Source organism: Suricata suricatta, chromosome 11 (assembly GCF_006229205.1).
Source record: "Suricata suricatta isolate VVHF042 chromosome 11, meerkat_22Aug2017_6uvM2_HiC, whole genome shotgun sequence".
Lineage (NCBI taxonomy): Eukaryota > Metazoa > Chordata > Mammalia > Carnivora > Herpestidae > Suricata > Suricata suricatta.
The window spans coordinates 29,555,674-29,576,170 of record NC_043710.1 but is presented as its reverse complement, the minus strand read 5'-3'; the positions used below and the strand labels follow the sequence as shown (position 1 = coordinate 29,576,170).

Here is a 20,497-nt window from a genome sequence, read left to right as displayed (position 1 = left end):
TACTTGGCATCCGGTGCATATTTATAATGCAGAATACAAGCTCATTTAAATTGCACATGTGGATTTTGGTGTCTTCCCTATTTTCAAGAAAGATTTTCATATACTAAGGAGCACTGACTCCTCAATTACTAAACCATACTTTACCTAAACAATGTCACTGCCAGTCACCACAGGTACTTATCAAAGAGGCAGATCCATCAAAGGGCTTCTACCTACAAGGCAAAAAGCTCCCCCCAATTCTAGTCCAGCCCTCGAAGTCCAGAAACTCCAGTAGGTCTTCAGCCAAACGGCATCTCCAGAAAGCCTAATTGGACAACACGTTCCTCAGGAGACACAGGCATGGAGACGGTCAGGGGGAAAAAGCCTGAGATCAGGCACCTAAGTTACAAACTTCCTGCCCCAAAGTGCTTGCAATGCAAACCTCTTTTTTCTTATTATCTCCCCTCTTTTAAGTTCTGCTCCACATAAAATTTTTCCTTAAGCTTGGTACTTTATTCAGGGCTTTTTGAATCATTTGGTTTCCAAGAGGTTTGTGGTTTAGTCACCCATGATCAGAGTTCCATTATATACTTACTTACTTTGAGTTTCCTTTGTTTTCCCTTATGCCACATTTTCAGAAAGTTTTGGTTTTCAACTCCTATGTAACACCAGTGGTGAGAAGATGGTGTTATCTGTACTTAACCCAAAACACAGATTTCTGTCAAAATAGTTATTTTATAAGACCTTATTAATAATTAAGTTTATTACATTAAAAAAAAATAAAGTTGTGTACAAAACATACCAGTACAGAATAAAACTGGTTGGCCTTTTGCAAAGCACATGGTTCCCATGATAACAGATGACCCGGTTTCACGGTCCTCATTTCACATCATCTCCACATATTAAGGGCAGTTGTCAGGCAGACTGCTGCTAATCAGGCTGAAATATATCCTAATTAACTTTACGCTTATATCCAATAATTGTTGACTCCAAATAGGATCAATGAATGAGCATTTGACAAAGGCGTTAAAACAATATACTTTCTGAGGCCTCAGTGTTTGGAGAACAATGTAGGAAACCCAAATCTTTCAGGTCAAGTTGAAAGTCAAACTGATGATGGGGCGTCTGGGTGGCTCAGTCAGTTGAGTGTCCGACTTCAGCTTAAGTCATGATCTCACAGTTCATGGGTTCGCGCCCCATGTTGGGTTCTGTGTTGACAGCTCAGAGCCTGATGCCTGTTTCAGATTCTCTGTCTCCCTTTCTCTTCTCCCTTCCTCCACTTGTGCTCTGTCTGTCTCTCTCTCTCTCTCTCAAAAATAAATGAATTTTAAAAAATTTTTAAATGAAAGTCAAACTGATGTTTTTCTTATGTTAGAAATGAGAATTTACTACTGTCAATGTAAATGTCAACAAAGGCAGGACAGACTATAGCATTAGTGTGGGAATATCAGAACTAATCATTCGGAGCTTCATCCAGCTCTCCCCTGAAAAAAAACACAGGAGACTTATTGAAGTCACCTGTTTTAAAACCAAGTATCCGGTCAAGTCTAAAGACATGCTCTCCAAATGAATGGATGATGACAAGGCAGCACCAACTTCCTGAAGGAGTACAAGCTAAGGGAGAACTGAGTCCTAGCAAGCTCGACTTTCATTCATTCATTCAACAGTTATTTGGAGAGTGTATAGAATGTGTCTAGTACTATGACAGGGGCTCTCAAAAGAAGCAGACAAAGATAAAACTAAAAAGACAGAGTCGCTGCTTTCACAGCCTAGTGGAAGACAGTCATTTCACAAATAATTTAAAGATACAGTTATGACAAGTGGGGCCAAGGGAAAGCGTTACTTGTAGGCACTCTGAATACAGATCTTCCCCAACTTATAATGGGGTGACATCCTAATAAACCTATAGTTAAGTTGGAAATATCATTAAGTTAAATACATCGAACCTGCGGACAGCATAGCTCAGCTTGGCCCACTTTATACTCACACTTACATTAGCCTACAGCTGGGAAAAATCATCTGACAGAAAGCCTATTTCATAATAAAGTGTGGACTATCGCATGCAATTTACTGAATACTATACTGAAAGTGAAAAACAGAATGGGTGTGTGGGTAAAGAATGATAGGGAGTGTTTGGTTGTTGACGGTCATGACGGCATCCGGACCGGGAGCTGTGGCTGCCACTGCCCAGCATCGCCGGAGAGGATCGAATCATGGATTGCTCGCCCACGAAAAGATCCACTTTCAAATACAATTTCTAATGAATATCGTTTTTGCACCATAGTAAAGTCGAAAAATCCCATGTGGACCCACTCTAAGTCAGGGACTATATAAAGGTTCACGTAATCCAGAGAAAAGGCAGGGGCTCCCCTAAAGAAGTGAGAAAGGAAGAGGAAAAATTGTAAAGAGGAAGTTCTGCCGTTCTAAACCTCCAAATGCAGGGCAGTGGACCAGCCTGCTGTTCTCCCCACACCTCTCAGTACCTCTCACTTGGAAAAAATTAAAAATAAAAAACTCAGGAGGTGTGCCTAGAAAGCTGGATTTACAACGTGTCTTCCCTTCAATGTTAGCACCAAAACCAGACAGGATCGAAGACCTTGGGAAAAATCGGTGGACAGATCACCAAAGTTGGCACTAACTGCTGCCAAATGTCTGGCTGGCACCAGTGTACAGACTAAATTGGCCATAAAAACCTCACTGTAGTCCTTGCTCTTCTCAAAGGAAATCATTTCGCGATTCACAATGAGGCTTACCCAGAGGCCAGTCTTAGGGGGAGGCCTTGAATTTTGAGCTTAACTCAATTGCACGGTTTAGGGCAAGAGTTTCATGTTTCAGATGTGCAGTCAGGTAATCTGATCCCATCAGACTTTTAATGGCTTCTAAAAAATCCAAAGTGTTAAATCCTTTTCCCAGCCTCCCCCAGCGCAGTCTGAGGGTGTTTTTCCCCCAACCGCCATTCTCTGTACCCTCCCCCGTCTCTTATTTTTCATACTCAAACTGTTACTAAGTCTGAGACACTAATTTAATACACATTTCTTAATCCTAAAGTCTGATTGCAATCCATGTGCTAAAAAAGCACACACATACCTAATGTACTCTCTTTAAAAAGCACTGAGAGGAAATGAAAGGATAATGGGAGTGGAATATGAAGAGATGGTGCTTTATTTCAGAAACAACACTATTATCATGATTCCTTATGAGCCTGGGGAGAACATGCTCTGGTTCTGGGAAAACCCAAGGCAGCAGACCCAAGTCAATTCCACAGCTCCAGTAAAGGGACATCTCTTTCAGAGTCACACTGTCTCAGGCAGCAGGCAGGGAGATAAGAGTTTATTAAGTCTGTGCCCCCGGCTATCAGTAGGCTCACACAGACTCAATCCCTCCCTCCCAGTGTGGGACTCCCTAGGGAGACAGCACAGACCCTAAAAACTTAAAAAGCAGAAGGAAACAAACAAAAACAAAAAAACACAAACTTCTTAACAAGAATAAAACAGACACACCACATTTTAACGGCATCGAAAAGAGTTATGGTAATGATGGCCCACATGCTGCCATTAACAATCTGCTGAAGCTCAAGGGTTAATGTTGGGGATGCGATCATGACGAACAGTATTATTGATACTAATAGCTACCATGCATTGAGCATTGAGATGCTGTGCTAAGTGCTTTACTAAACTCTAAGCATCATCTAATACAAACTTCACTATTACGTAGTGAAGCATACATTACTATGATCCCCACGGTAAACTAAGGCACTAGTGGGAGAGGATATACCGAAGCACGTACAAGGGGCGTGGGGGTGGAGAGACAGACTGGAATCTGGATACACTAGGGATTTGAGGGGGGCGGGAGGAGCTTTTCAAATGATTTCATTTTTTAAATAGTTTTAAATGTGCCTAGATTTCTGCTGAGCAGCACGCTCCTGAGTTCTCCCCTCCAAAATCTAGGCATTCCTTCTGCCCTCTCTCGTGTTCCTCTGTTTACAGCTTTAGTAAGATACTAAGTCCAGCAGTGGCTCCGGCAGCCCGGGGCACAGCACCTCGCAAAACGGCACTGTTTGTTTATAAGGTGACACAACTTCCCGCAGAGTGTGGGGGCATGACTAAAATCCACTAATGGCCAGAAAGCTCATTTTAATTCTACACTTAACAAAATAAACACCTCATAAAGGCAGGTAAGCAGAAGCTACTTTTCACTCTGGACTGCTTTGTCTTAATAACCTTTGAAAGGAAGGAACCGACTGCAGGGAACAGGCTCTCGCACATGCAAAACACAATTATGGCGCAAAGAAACGATGATAAAAACAAAGCCCCTTATGTAAAGTTAAACAGTTTCTTTTTCCTTAAAAGGGGGCTACCTCTTACAACTAGAGACCATTGCCAAATTGCAAAGGTTCTTTCTCTGCAAATTCTGGCTCCGTTAGTGGGATCTACAAGCCTGTCTGGAAAAAACAGGGCATTTGATTTCCTGAAACCAGTTCCCCCAAGAGCTGGTTTTTTCCCCCTCTTTTGTCCACAGAAAATGAAGCTCCATTCACATGTTGGAGGAAATATTTCAAAACATTCCTTTTTTTCTCAAAGTGCAGAATTTATGGTAACAGATAATTAACAACAAATGACAAACAATCTGAGCAGTAAAGGTCCCAGTTTGGTTGCCAAGATGATGGTATCAAATTCCAAGACAAACAGTGGAGCGTGCCGGCTGCCGTTAACGTCGAGGGGTCGAGATGGAGAGATGCAGAACAGACAGCCATCCACCACCAAGGGGCACAATGTGGGGCAATCAGCCTCCCACGAGGTTATTATTTCCCTTCTGCATTTTGAGGATTGTCAGTGGGTGTGGGGGCAGGACGGGGCTCACGCCACTGCACCGAACAGATACCCAAGCCTTTATATTTCACATGGAGAAGAAAACATTAGATGCTTCTTTGAATGGCATGATGGAAGAATGAGGACTTAATATCCTTTAGGAGTTAACACCTCCTTCCTCGTTTGTTTGTCCCAAACATCCGCCCGCCTCATCTTTTCTCTAAATCTGTTGAGTCCAAATAGGTTTTGATATTACCAGTTGTGCGCACAATGTGAGGGTTAAGAACAAAGTGTAAACAAGTTAACCTGTAAAAGTCAGAATTTGAGCACAACATATGGTAAGTCTCCTAAGATACTAACAGATGGCCAACCTTGGGAAATCACAATTTTAGATATTCTTACATTTCTCAAAAGCCAGTTTATAGTTTGTTATTTGTCAAACGGATTTTTTTTTTAACTATTGAAATACAAACCTAAAGCCTGAATTACCTAAAAGGACCTAACAAATTGTTCTCTCTCAGAGATCAGAACAGGTCAATGGGTCACAAATTTCCATCCGGATCCTTGGGAGGGCTGGATTCATTCGTATGTGGGGCTGGCAGGCACACTCCAGAAAGCTAAGGTGCAATTTGTATTATCTCTCTGTTGACTAAAGTTTAGGGATGCTGACATATTCTCTTGGTGTCACAGTCAAGCCTAAGGCCAGAAACACTGTAACTGCAAGAAAGAGGAACGGTCTAATGAATATATCTGCTAGTCTGTCTGTCTGTCTCTGTCTCCCTTCCTCCCTCCCTCCGTCTCTCTTCTCCATAAAACACACATTTCCTCATTACATTCCTTGCCCACCCAAACAGGACTAGTATGTAAAAGTTGGTAGCATTTTAAAAAATGGAATATGTTAAGTATAAGGAAAGACCAAGGGCAATAGGTATGGTATTTGTGATTTCAAAAAGAAAGTATCTAATACAGTCTGATAAATACAGGTTTCTGTAGTTATCTTTTAAGTCCCAAAGCAGAGCAAAATGAAACAAAAAGACGAGTATGTTCCAAAACTCAGAACTAAAATAGAGCTGGGATACTGTCTATGTCATAGCAAAAGGCTAAATCAGGAAATTAAGGAAACATGCTTAGCTGGTGGAAGACTTAATTTTTTTTCTTGATTTCGGTTTTAAGTCTTTGTGCAAAACACATTTTAAAGTAAGTGTGCAATATGTAAACGGTTTGAAACTTGGTCTGTGGCCCAAATACCTAAAACCAAATACCACAAGTCAGCCACTTTTTTTAGGCAATCAGTATAAATGCCAAAATAGCCCACCACAAGATGGGAAAAGATATTTTTCCAATCCAAGAATTATCAAATCTTTGAGCTGAAAGGTTTCAGAGGCTTTCTGCACAAAGACATAAATGGGCTTGAGCAGAGTGTGTGTTATGGCAATCTTTCAAGGAAGCTACTACCAAAAGGGGAAACAAGAAAGGTTTAATTCTCACTTGGAATTTTAAAGTTCAATAATATCAAGTACTACTGCACACTTACCTGTTTGTTTTATTAATGGCACTAGCTTTTCTTTTCCTTTATTTTTTCAACTTATGTCAAGAGCTTTACTACTTAATATAAAACTGCACAAAAATTTAAACCCACTAGAGGGGCTTATATTCTTGATTTGTGGTAAAAGAAGAAAATATGAAAAGCCTGCAAAAATGCATTTTCTTATGTACATTTTACCCTTCTACAGGGACAGAAATTGCAGGGGTGAAAAAAACCTTCAAAGCAAAATAGAATAAAAATATGCAGAGCCAAATACTGCGAGGGCCAATAAATCCAACAGAGTTTCCTCTTTGCGGAGTTAGTGTTTCTACACAGACAAAGCCTCCAAGTGTACTTCTGCATTAAAAAAAAAAAAAGGGCAAACTAACATGGTGGTCTGCAAAACGGTGGTGGTTTTGTCCATACTGATAATGAAAGAACAGCCCAACCATGCCAGGATGGCTACTGAAACTTCTAGCAGTGGAAGTCTAAAAGGGAAAAAAATATGGAAGAGCAGAGTTGAGAGAAAACTGAAAAGGAAAAAAAACAAGCTGATGAACAGATCTTTGGAGACTCAGCAAGATTCTTTTCCTTTTCAGAAATAATTCAGAATGACCTAGAATTTGCTATACAACACACGGTAGATTCAGTGACATTGGCTTTGCTTCGGTATCTTGAAATCTATACAGTCATAAGCTCTAAAAATCTCAGAATTAAAATTAAGTATGTCTCAAATACAGGCTCCCTATTGCAGAACTTCCTGGTTAGCCATTTTGTATGCTTTTCTCAAAACATCCCCCTGAAGGAAGTTTAAAAAAATAACAAAAACTGTACGTAGAGCAGGAGATAGATTCAATACATAAAGAAAGGTGATCTGATGGTTTCCCAGTTTCAGGATGTGTCTATGGACTATGGCCATGCTTTCCATATGAATCTTTCTTGATTTCTATAAATGTAGGTATAATTCAGAATTTAAAATCCAGGCATACCACAGTAGATGGGATTGACTTTATTTGTCAAAATTCTTTCCCCTCCCCGAAAGTCAAGTAACCAATAAACAAACAAAAAATACTACCTAGTTATACAACACACACAACCAGGGTTCTAAGAACAAATCCATATGGACCAAAAAAAAAAAACTATCTAATTTTAGGTTGCCTTTTTAATGCTTGAATGCAAACAAAGAAATCTACAGAATAAGAAAAAAGTCAGCTCTAAAATGAAGTCAAACTGTCACGGACCACAAGACCAGTACCCTCAGGGAGTATAGAAGAAAAAAGAACTTATTTTTGAAAAGAAATGAGAGAGGAAAAGAAAAATACTCTGTGTTTACATAGGAGTGCAAAGGCAAAGGGCCATTCAGCATCTCCACGATGAATTTCAGATTGAAAACATTAACAAAAATTATGGCCATGCTAATGTGCGTGCCAGTGATAAATGTCTAATGAGAATGAGGGGCTTACCACGAGAAAAAATGTTTAGAATTTTTTTTCAAACGGCTAATGCAGCCCAGCTCCAGAGCAAAGGATGAATTTCTACCTTGTTAGTAAAGTACAATTTTACACAACCCCAGATATTCATTCATTCACTGATATTAGTCTTCCTCTGGAGTGAGAGTTAGGGAGTCATATCTCTTCTCCCTCTCCACCATATCCCCATAATGCCTCACCATTGTATCCTTTTCCTACAGAATACTACTAATGATGAGGGATTTATGTTCTTAATGTCAAATAGATGTAAAGATAAGAAGCTGGAGAAATCTGAAACTGCCAGACAGAGTAGGATGCAATGATGCCAAAGGGCATCAAGTCCTGAAATTTAAGAGAGGCCCAGCATACAATATGGCCATAGATCTAATTAGTGACCAAGGCAGGACTACCATATAGGTTCCCTGAAGTACTATCAAGTTGTCCCCTATTGCAAGCCATTTCTTTACACACACCGTATACCCTGATGGCTTCCAAAAGTGAACCTGAAAATACTTCAAATTTCCCTTCAGGTATAGGATGAAAAAGGAGCCACCATCTTTGACACCTGCCCCCACCTTCCCACACATGAGCAAGTTGAATTACACTGAACCAATAAATAGCCTTTGGTCTATTCCTTGATTATAACATAAAATAAAGCAAGTGCCACCCAAAGAAGGTAGACCCAAAGAAAGTAGAAGATTTACACTTGTGTCAGCCTTGAGTGCAAATCCTACAGACAAAGCAGAAGGACTTGTAGAAAAATTACATCTTCATCATTCTTAAAAATGTTTTTCTCATAGAAGTGTTACATAGTTGTTATAAAAATAAGTCAAACCACATACAAGTATATGAAATAAAAAATGAAAGTCTTTACCCACCACTCCCTCCCCCAATTCATTCCCTAAATAATCACCAGTAACACTGGTATTCTTTTCTACATACTTGTATATTTTTTTAACCAAAAGGAATTCCATAATTCCTTCTTCTAACTGTTTTGGCACCTAAGGATGCCTAATACAGACCTGAAATAAACAGTTATTTCCCACCACAAAACATGTTACTTCAGATCATACAAAAAAACCGCCCCCAAATCCTATAAGACTTTAGTATGGAATCACCAAGAAACCCTAAAAGCTTCAGACCATTTTTGACTCACAAATACTGGCAAATACAACGCAATACAGTAGAAGAACACAAGCTGGGCATGTCATCTTTCATACAATCAAGAATTTTCGGGAAAGAAGATATTAAAACTTCTCTCATGTTCACCTGTTTGACAAAAGACCATACACACAAGATAGTAAATATTATCACAGCATCTAGGTATCACAGCATCTAGGTATCCAGTGCTACCTTAAGGCATTATAGGTCATGTGCTTTACCTCACTGAATACTCATGACTGTCTTAAAGGGTCATTCAACCCATTTTACAGACGACAAGACTTAGTCATTTGTCTGTAACTCACCAAGCTAGTAACTGGCAGGATCAACACTTGTATATCGATTTCTGATTTCAGACCACATTCTCTGCTATCACGTGAATATTGTCCTCACTCCCTAGCCACAGCTCTGGCCCTTTGCACTCAATCCTGCTTAGTTATAGTTGATTCTTGATGCTTCTGTTTTAACCACAAACATAGGTAAGGATCCTAAGACACTGATGGGGGTCTGAGAACCTGAGAACAGTCCAAGAGGAGGAAGGCCGCAGTGATTTCACAGAGAATAACTAGGCAACACTCAGTTCACTGGATTCCTTCTCCCCTTAGGACTGTCACTCCCAAGGAGTAACTGGAAGTTAAGTGAGATAATCCTAGGTTGTGTATAGCCTTGACGGGCACCAAGAAGTCAGAATACCTGCCAACCCTGAGAGCCAACTATCCCACCCAGAAAAGTTTGCTGGGGATGATTCCTTGAGGAAGACAGGACAAAACTTACCAGTGACTTTCTTACTTATTCATTTATTTTTACTCCACTGATTTTCAAAATTAATTGAGACAGCTTAGAATAAAAAAATGCAGAATAAATAAAACAATCAGTAATAATAGCTAAACATATAATGAGTATAAACCATGTACTACCAGCTCCTCTAAGAATTTTGCAAGTAGTAAGTGTTTTAACCTTCACAGCAACCTTTTGAGATAGGTACTATTTTTACCATCCACAGTTTACAAATGGAAAAAGAAAGCACAGAGAAATTAATACATTTGTCCACGACTGGGTACACAGCTAGTCGGTGGTGCAAACCAGGTTTTAAATCTAACAATCGTATTCCACTGGAGTGTCAACCACCATGCTATGCTGCCTCCCAAAAACAAGTGTGAAAGAACAAGAGCAAAGTGATATTCCAGGGGTGTTGACAACTGAAGACAAAGACAAGCAAAGTGACTAAAACTGAAAATAAAATTTGAGATGAGCTTACTAACAACCAATCCTTAAAGAAAAAGGTGAGGAATTAACCTCAGTAGGGTGACCAACTGTCCCGGTTAGCATAGGACTAAGAGGTCTCCCAGAATATAGGACTTTCAGTGCAAAAGCGGAGATGGCTGGCTACCCTACTAAAAAAGGTTTTATATTTAATTAGGCCTCAGATAATTAAAAATATACAAATTCTTTATGGTGCGTGCCAACCTACATTGGCTGCTTCAGTGTCTCTTCACACCAACATTAAATATACTAAATACTGAATAATTTTCTCAGTACTCTGCCTTGGATGCTGAGGGATTATTGGATGTGTGGGCCTGAAGAAAATAATGGAGAGACTGTAGAAAAGTGAAGCGCTGTTAATTGTTGGCTTTCAATCATCACGTCTATCGTTGTGTTCAAGAATCTGAATAAGAAGGGCACACAAATTCTTGGCTAAATTCTGCCCTGTCAACTCCAGCTGTGCTTAAATATTCTTTCCCAAGGTCACATAGTATTGCTTTTTTAAAAAAATTTTTTCTTTAAGATATTGCGATTTGCAAAAGCATAGATGGACCTAGACGTATTATACTAAGTGCACTAAGTTAAAGAAAAATACCATATGATTTCATATAGAGAGAGAATCTAAAAAAGCTAAACAAAAGAATAAACAAAACAAACAAACAAAAAGCAAAACAGACCCAGAAATATAAACAATCAACCGGTAGTCGCCAGAGGGGAGACAGGTAGGGGGATGGGCAAAATGGGTGCAGGTGAGTGGGAGACCCAGGCTCCCAGTTATGGAATGAAGAAGTCATGGGGATGAAAGGCAGAGCGCAGGAAATATAGTCAGTGGTATTGTAATGGTGTTGTCCATAACAGATGGTAGCCACGCTTGTGGTGAGCACAGCATAAGGTACAGAGTTGTCAAATCACTACATTGTACACCTGAAATGAATGTAACATCGTGTGTCAACTATACTTCAATTTAAAAAACTTCCCTATGTCACAGGCAGAGATGAAGGTCAGTGGTTCTTAAAAAGCCTGGTGGCATCCTAGTCAAAACTCACAGGAGAAACCAAACCAAGACCAAGTAGTAAATCTCCCGAAACTCTGAAATCAGTGATGAGCTTGATGGAGATGGGGAACAAATCTTACGTTTTCTTCTTATAGCAACCCCTTGCAAATAAATGTTGTGATAATAGCAATATTAATCTCAGTATGTTAGACCTACAAAGATCCATAGCTGCCATTTGGTGCAAATGTGTACAGATGAGTAAACTGAGGCATGGAGAAGAGAAGTAAAGTGCCAAAGGTGGGTCACAAAATTGATGTGAGACTACCTAAACTAAATGAAAAGTTAGGGATTCCTTAATTAAGGCAAAAAACAAGCAAGCAAACATACAAGCAAACCATAGCTTGTGTGAAAGAAAACAACAGATCACTTAAGGGACCAGAATTGGAATTCCAATTCAGGTGATCTATTACAGGTCTTCATGGACCTCAGCTGTAAGTGAAAGAGGAAAGCAAAAATTTTAAGGATCCCATGCAAAACAATGAGCAACTATTCAAGTCGGAAAGACAAAATATCTTTGGGGAAAAGGAAAAAGCTTCTGACATGACATGTTGAAAATTTCAGAAAAACTGAATAAATTTTAGACTAAATATTTTACGGATGTTTTCCAGACCATTTAAATATCTATTTAGACTAAGCACATTTTTAAATATAAAGAAATATAACATGATCACATTTACCCAAGAGACCTGCATGCCCAGCATGGGCCAGTCACCGTACAAGGGCACGAAGCAGAGGAAAAGTGAGCCAGCAGCTCCACAGTACCACTCATACCTTCATACAAACACTAAAAATATTACGATAGGACAGAAAACTTCCAGGGAAAAGCTTCAAATCTCAATCACAACATCTCATCTCAATGCACAGTCAAGTCAATGGATCAATCAATCCATTAATCAATATTTCTGAATACCTGTTACCCGCTCTCAATCACTGCTTTTCGGAAATGAACAAGAGAGGGAGAAAAAGAGAGAGAGAGAATAATGCAGGTGGTATGGGGGGACGTAGCAACTAGGGGTGTTGTGTTGAGAAGTGCAGGGGGCCAGTCAGTTTGGACTGGGAGAGATAAAAGAGGTTTTACAGATGCAAAGAGGCCTGAACTGCCTTGAGGCATCTGATGAGTGAACAGAAATGTGAGTGTCTCAGCCCGAAGAAGCAATAAAAACAATGGCACCAAGAAAGAGAGGCCCAAGGTGTGCTCAGGTGACAGTGAACCAACTTACGTGGCTGAGCAAAGGGCTCAGATAGGAAGCCCTCAGCAGGTGAGAAAGGTGAAAAGGCAAAGCTGCACCCAGACTGCAGAAGTGTCCTCTAGTCCAAGGTGGGAAGTCCAGTAAAAGGGCTACACAGCTGTCGGGCTACCACTGCAAACCCCATTTCACAAGCGAAAGAAAGTTTCAAAAAAGGTATAATTTGATCCTTAGAATTTCTCATGGGTAGCTCTAAGCAGATTAGTTCTAAGGTTACATGATTTTTTAAATATCTCTGTTCATTTGCCATTCACCAATAGAATCCTATGGTCACGGATGAGTAAAGACTTAAGGTGATATTCCCTATCAGGCATCTTCCAAGGAATTAGAGGCAAAACAAAGTAGGTTTGTCCTAAAAGGAAACAGAACCCACAAAGTTCTTTGTGATTCTTTAATACAAAACGTCACACTGGCAGAACTGAGCTAAAGGTATCCTAAGTCCAGCTTGCACAAATTCTATAACATATTTGAAGAAAAAGAAATCATTAGGAGCAGAAGAATAAAAGGAAAATTTTGAAATGAACAGAGTTATTGTTCAGAAAAGCCATGTTAACCAAGGAAAATCTTACCTTAAAACCTTTTTCTTAAAATCATTTAAGAATCCTTCATCATCATGAATATATTCTGATTTTTAAAAAGTATAAAATTCTTCAAAGAGAGTTTAGCACTAACCATTTCCAAGGATTTCTTTCCTTTTTTTCTTCTTTTTTTTTTTTCCTTCCAGAAACCCCATCATAGATAATTGAGTGTGGCTCTAGAGAATGTACTTAGAGAGTAACATCCTGGTATTCGCACTAATATCCAAGCAGTCAAGAGAGAGACCTTTTGTTTGGTCAGTGTTTCTAAATTGTGTGTGTGTGTGTGTGTGTGTGCACGCGCGTGTGTGAGAGTGTGAGAGAGACAGACAGAGAGACCGAGAGAGATACAGAGAGACACAGAGAGAGAGAATGTGTTCTCAATGTGGGTGTGGGGGGAAGGGGTCCTACTTGTTTTTAAATGCTCCAATAAATCAAATACTAAAAAAAAGAGCTTGTGACTTAGACATGCCCCAAGTTCAGTTCTGCCAGGAATGGAAAATACAAGTCAAGAAACAGAGCCCTAACCTCCTTTCTCTCTTGACTATATAATGGTTTTGAAAGAGGTTTCCTCTTACTATGAAAGACTCATGCTAAGACATTGGAAGGGTCTAACAGAATGAACACCAGGCACTGAATAAACCAGGGAGATGATGGGCTTTTGCCCCTTCTGATGAGAGCCCCACACATCCTGTAGCAGAGGAAGAGAAACGGGCTGGTGTGCACCAGGTGCGGCAAAGCTCTTGCCTCTGGGTTTCTCCCACACTCTGTTCCTTAAACAGTTTAAAACTGAAACATGACTTCAGTAGTGTTAGGGAGTGAGAGAAAAGTACAATTCTTGGAACCGACTGTCCCTTAATCCTTTGTTCTTCATATAGTTGGAGTCCTGCAGCATGCAGCACACGTTCCACTAGCAACAGGCAAGACAATGGATTGAGCAGTGGCTGGACAATTAGTCCCAATTAGGCCTATTTCTCAGCTGAATGTAAAGGGGTGGTGGGGTGACATGTGTGTGGGGGGGGACCACAGAAATTTTAAAGAAATATTTCATCATGGAGGCAAACAATGCAACATGAAGCAAACTGAACCGGGGGTCGGAAGACTCCTCCAAAAGTCACTGTGTGGCTTTAGGCAAATACCTTAATCTCTCTTGTTGTCCACAAAATGTGGGCAACCAACCACCACCCCTTAGATCTGATGATCTCATGTCAAATTATGGTTGAAAGTACTCTGAAAACCGAGAAGGTTACACAGATGTAGAGTATTCCTCTGAGCTGTATTCAGAACCACCACGTATACCCATCTGTTTTACAAATCATATAACTTTTATTCTCCCTGGCAGAAGTCATTAGTGACTTTCTTATTTTACTTCTATTTTCTTGATTGATCATTTTTTTTATGTTCATGAGTGATACTTACATATGTACATGTGGCGGCTGGAATCTGCTCTGGTTGATGTTGTAGTGCGTGAATGCCTGGGTGGGGTTTGAGCTGTACTCATCCACTGTTATGGAAACTTTGCCTTGAGGAGGAATCCCATGAGCCATCCTTCCTCCCTATAGGCATGAGCAATTCACAGCTTTCCGGAGCAAAGGATGGAAGCGGGCATGGTGTGTTTCAGCCAACCTCTGAACCCAAGGATCTACACATCAATACCACTGTGTGTTTCTGGAAAAAAAAATTATAAAATGAGAACAAGGCAAAAGAAGGTGTTTAAGAAACGTCAGATATGACATCTGGACATGCAATTGGCTCAGGAAAACTCTTAATATGAGTTGTTGCCTCGTGCATACAACCTTTTCCAACCGTCTACCCTGCCGGTGCTTCAGAGTGGACATTGCACTCCATGTAACACTGCTGGCTGCTAGCAAACCACTTCAGTGGTGTTCAAAATAAGATTTCCTCTTTAATTATAATTATGGCACTTAAAATGAATTACGGTAGGGGCATATCCACAGTTGCCATGGTGTCTCACTATAAACGGTTTGCGCTCCAAGTGGAGAATCTTCCAAACCTTCCCTGCTAATTGGAATGTTTGGTCTGTACAGAGTTGATGTCAAAGAATAATTTGAAATATCAATGTTTAGCACAGCCATATAACACAATGACCAATGTAAATTTAAAATGCTGCACTTATAGGGGTGCCTGGGTGACTTAGTCGGTTAGGCATCTGACTCTTGGTTTCACTTCAGGTCATGATCTCAGGCCCTTTGTCAGGCTCCACGCTGACAACTTGGATCCTGCGTGCTTGTGCTCGCTCTCTCTCAAAAGATAAATAAAATAAAATATAATGCTGCACTTATAATAGATACCAGTGTGTAACTATAATACATACATAATATATGCATGTTACACATAATTTTTTCTCTCACAAGCAGGTCCCCAAAAACATTGGTACTCAATGCCTGGTATACATTTGTACTCCACTCTGGCCAAGAATGTTATGGTAAGGCAAATCCTTCTTGCTAAACGTTATACAATTTCTTTAAACACTCCAGTCACGTGGGGGAAAGTCAACCACATTTAGGCTTGGACCACTACGCCAGATGCATTCATTACGGCCCCTCTTCCGAGCCCAAAGAGAACACTGAAGGGGGCAGCCATTACATCTACCATCTCATTCTTGCTTGGTGCTGTGTAATTCTCAGTAGTTGGTTTCATTCTTTCAAAATTTCTATTAGTTTTTATTATTTTGATAAATATCAGTATATTATTTGTTGCAAGGATGTTTATTTCTACGGCAGGTGCGCAAAGACTGAGAAAGCAGATCCCTGCACTGAGGCTGTTGCGATTGATCAATGCAGTAGAGAAGAAACGGGTAGCATGCTCCTTCAGTAACACTTGGGCGTAACCCACGCTCTTACTTTAAGTGCTCCACATCAGAACATGTTTGCCGTGTGCCCCATTAAGCTCTGGGAATCTTAGCTGCTATCTCAAATAAAAATATTTAGAATAATAAGATTAGATTTACATTTGGCATGAAACACCTTAAATATCAAGCAAAAGGCAGATGGCCTGCCATAGGCCATTTACTTTATTATTTTACAACCCGGGGGCTGTGTAGTCCTCCATATGCTAGCTGGGCTAAGAAATTCCACAGCGTTCTACTCAAACCGTTGCCTTCTTCATATTAGCAAAGCAAGCTAGATAACACCCACCTTGCCTTCGTTCCTAATGCACAAGGCCACTGCCAAGAGATGAATCCCTGGTGTTCTGGCATTTTAAACAAAGTGTCACTTTGGGTGCTCTCTCTTCTTTCTGACTTCATGGGAGGTAGAAGTCCTTTAAGCACCAGATGATAGACAACCAGGCCAGTAGGATTAACTAAATTAAAATCTTCCCCTGCTCCTTTGATGTAAGATATCTATGAAGAACTGCTTACAAATCATAATGCAGCAGTTTTCATACCAAGTTTGCAGCTGTTTCCTTAATTTCCCCCACAATTATATTTTACTGTTATTTTGCATAACAGTAAAACACAACACCTGCTTCAAATTGCAGTCCTGTTCTAAGTACTGTAATTCTCTTTTGAGACACAAAGTACTGAGACACTACTGAAGCGCAAAACTGCATAATTGCGCCACTCTGAAAAGTAAATACAAATGAAAACATCTTCCTGTTATAGAAATGACTGTCATTAAAAAGAATGTTAGCCATCAAAGCACAGAGGGAAAAAAATACGCATTTTCAGACTGCGAGAACTTAGTGTTTGCATAAATTAAAGAGTGGTGTAAAAACTACATGGCAATTCTTATGTTCCTGCCATCAATGTCTATTGTGTGAGATACAGAACATTAAGAAGCAAAAGAAACAAATTCATGTCTACACCACTGTGACCTCTCAGTCACAATCTCTGCACTCTGTGCCACAATCAGTTTAAATATTTCTGGAGTAAACTCACTAATTAAACTAAGCAAAACGGCCTCGAAATAAAATGTACACACCTATTATGTAAATATCTAAGCAATGACTTAGACCCTCCCACTGGAAGCAGATGAGAACTTAGAAGGTGATCAATTCACAGTCCTCAAGGGTCCAGTCTACCCTAAAGCGCAGCCAGGATTGCCTTTTCTATCAATTGAACATCTGTACCTCTTTCCACCTTTGCTCCCGCAAGACAAATAGAATATCTTTTCATCAGCAAGCACAGGCCCCTGTAACTCTGAAAGGCTAAATGGGTGGCTGGCACCTTATTTGAATTCATCTTTACCATGTTCTCTTTCAAATGTTTTATCGGAAGAGTGCACCTGCAGTGTCTATCTTCTTTAATCTGGAGTCCTTTGAAGAAACTGTCAGACTGAGGTAGAAAGCTTCAAAACTTTCACAGGAACCTTTACAGACAAGTCAAGAAAAGGTGTATTCTTTAAACTACTATGTTCACCCCCACTCACATCACAAAATGAACATATCCTAAGATATTAAACACCAACATATGGAAGACTTTTTTTTTTCCTAGCAAACTCTCAGAGAGAGGGGACAATGGCCCTCCTTTGACCTGAGAAATTTGGAAAAAGCATGAAACAAGGCAGAATGATACATTGCCAAAAACTATCCAGAAGCTGATTCACTTTGTTTCACATATTTAAGCAATAAAATCTTCCAAATGATCAGATTTTGGAACATCTCATCCTCATTACACTTAACATCATTTTTTATTATAATATTTAAAGAGAGCAGTATTCCTTTTTTTCTAATTTTCATTTTATACGTCAGTACATTTGCTCCACAAAACAAAAGAACCTGGTACTAAATCTCAGGAATCCTAAAGAAAAATCTAAAAGGGACTGACATTGCCAAACATTCATGCTAGTGCTAGTATTTTCTCTTAAAAAAAAAAATCATGTGGGCTCATTTTGCATTTCCTAGATAGCAATCACGTCTCTGTCCCTTAAGCTACTCAACTTGCAATGTTCTTTTTCAGGAATCTAGTTGTAAAACCTTTTAAAGTCTGCCGGCAATGAAAGGATTAAAAACTGGGGAACTAAATAACTGTCTCCACCTCCTAGCCACCCGAAGTCCAATTTACCAAAAGTTTCAAAGCAACAACTCATGACCTCTCTACCCAAGCCCGCACCGCACAGCCTATGAGAAAGGAGCCCGTGCTTTCCTCCTTTAAACAAGGATGCTCATTTTATTCACTAGCCCTAAGAAGATCGCCGGGCCGCCTGGCTGGACTTTGGAACTCATTTGCTCCAACTCCACCAAATTTCGCTTTCTCCTCCCTCTGCCTAACGGATCGAGCGCTTTCTCAACTCACACCCTACTCTTTTATGCCCACCTCCCGTTACTCATCCCTGTATCCCGGAGCAATGCCCATAAGCCTCCTCAGAGGCGTCTCCGCCAGGGTTTTGGGAGAGATGCACAAAGTTCCACGTGCCTCTGTCCACAGAGCGCCCTCCCGCCCGTCGCACTTACACCTGAACTTGTCTCCAGCACTGCGGACACCAGCCTGGCACATTCTTTCGGAGAGAAAGGGCAGGACTTTTCTCCTGCGCCTCTGGCAATGCGTGGAGCCTATATATGGTGGGGCGGGGGGCGCGGAATTCTCTACTTTGGATTGGTTTGTTTGTTTTAAATCTAGGGTGGGCAGCTGCGGGGTAGGGGGGTGTCCTTCAGCAACTACACACACACACACACACACACACACACACACACACACACACACACACACACTCGCCCTGCCCTCCCGGCTCACGGCCGGCTCCTCCAGGCTCTAGCTCCCCCTTCCTTCCTGGAGCACCAGCTCGCCTTACTCGCTCAGTCCCCCGTTGCCACCACCGTCGCCTCCGCTGCTGCCGCCGCTGCTGGCACTGCTGGAGCTGGCGCTCGCGGCCCCGAGCTCCGCTGGGCGCCTGTCTTTCTTTCTCTCTCTCTATCTCTCTCCCCCAGCCCCAGATTGATTGATGACCACCGGCGGCCAATGGCTCTGACACCGCGCCATCCTCGCTCGAGCATCACAGCCCCACGCCCCCGACGTCAGCCTCGCGGGCGCATTGGCATCCCCGAACCCTCGGAGCGGAGCCGGCGCCCGGAGCCGTCGCCGCCGCCTCCCGGCTCTGCGCCCGGCGCTGCCCGGCAGCTTTCCTGGAGCGCCGGAGAAAGGAAGAGAGGGAGCCAGCAAGCGTTGGAAGGGGGAGTGGAGGCTACGGATTTCCCCCCCTCTTTAGAAATCTTTTCTTTCCCTTAAAGTTTTGTTTGTTTTTCCCACCCCGATCTGTTTGTTTTTGTTTACAGCATCTCAAATCAATTATACGTTTTTCATGACCGGCATCTACACTTAATTTGGGGGTATGTTGGGGGGTGGGTGGCAAATGTTCTATAAATCTGCCCCACCGGGGCATCTTTAAATTCTCTCGTTGGTGGATTCTAACTCCCTGCCCAATCTCTAGAAAAATGCCCCCTTCACCTCCTAGGCCTCAAAACCCCGGAATTCAAAGGCTTTACAAAGATAACCCTGATCCAAGCAAATAGGCAAAGAAACTCCTGCCTCTCTGGAGAAGAAATCGGGCGGCAACGGTTACTTTTTCTCGTCGCTCGTTCCCCGCCGCCCGGCCCGGGTGGCCGACTCGCTCCGCAGGCGGCGGTCGTGGACACCGGAGGCGGCAGGGGACAGCGAGGTTGGGGCGCGGGGACAGGGTGAGAAAAAGCCCCGCGCGAGAGCGGCGCGCGCGCGGGCGGCCCCGGGGCGCAGACCCAGCACAAAGCTGCGCGATGCCTTCCCGGCCGCCGCACCTCGCTCGGGCCAACACAATGCACCCGGGCCTAGGCCGGGGCGGTTCGAACACATAACCCCGGGACTTTCTAGTAAACAGCTCGCGCAGACCTCGTCCCCACCCCCATCCCTGCCGCCTAGCTTTCGCTGATGCCCCTCGCGGACACCCCCTTCACCCCTCCAAAGAAATCCCGGCTAAAGAGGGGAGCTGGAGGTGGGGACCCAGAGGGGTCGGGGGCTGAGCACTGGGGGGCGGCGAGGGGGGAGGGGAGATGAGCAGAGGGGCGAGGTGGGGAGTGGAAGAAAGACCGCTCCTGAAAAAGAATTAGCTTTCGCTCTGGGGTAGAAAATACGCCCTCCTCGGGTTCCGAATTGCCCGGGAAGCGTCCGCTTGTGCGAACGTCAGGAGCACCGGGGCAGCCGCGGTCCGCAGCCCCCGAGCCCCTCGCACGCGCCTCTGACAAGGCACCTCTCACCCGGGCTCCGCTTTGTGTGTGCATTTTTTTTCCCTTCCTCTCGCGCGCGGCACCGGGCGCCCGGCCGCCTCCTCCCCCTCCCCCGCCCTCCGCCTCCCTTCCCGGGGCGGATTACCTTTCCCGGGCTGCGCTCCGGGTCCCGGGGATGCCTTCAGCGCCCAACGAGCAGGCGATCCATCGCGGAGCGGCCCGAGCCGGCGGGAGGCGCGCGGGGGGCGCGCGGGGGCG

The 20,497-nt window shown here is 42.4% G+C and overlaps 1 protein-coding gene across 1 annotated transcript in view; it reads right to left on the bottom strand.

The window, feature by feature from the left end:
- MPPED2 (metallophosphoesterase domain containing 2) overlaps positions 1-20,491 on the bottom strand; it is a 171,995-nt gene extending 151,504 nt beyond the window's left edge. Inside the window, exons 1-2 of the mRNA XM_029956908.1 lie at positions 20,385-20,491; positions 14,501-14,749 (exon numbers count right to left, since the gene is read on the bottom strand). Of these exons, the coding sequence (XP_029812768.1) occupies positions 14,501-14,628 (128 nt within the window). The 5' untranslated portion in view covers positions 14,629-14,749; positions 20,385-20,491. The remainder of the gene's footprint in view (positions 1-14,500; positions 14,750-20,384) is intronic.
- Between the last annotated feature and the right edge of the window lie 6 nt (positions 20,492-20,497).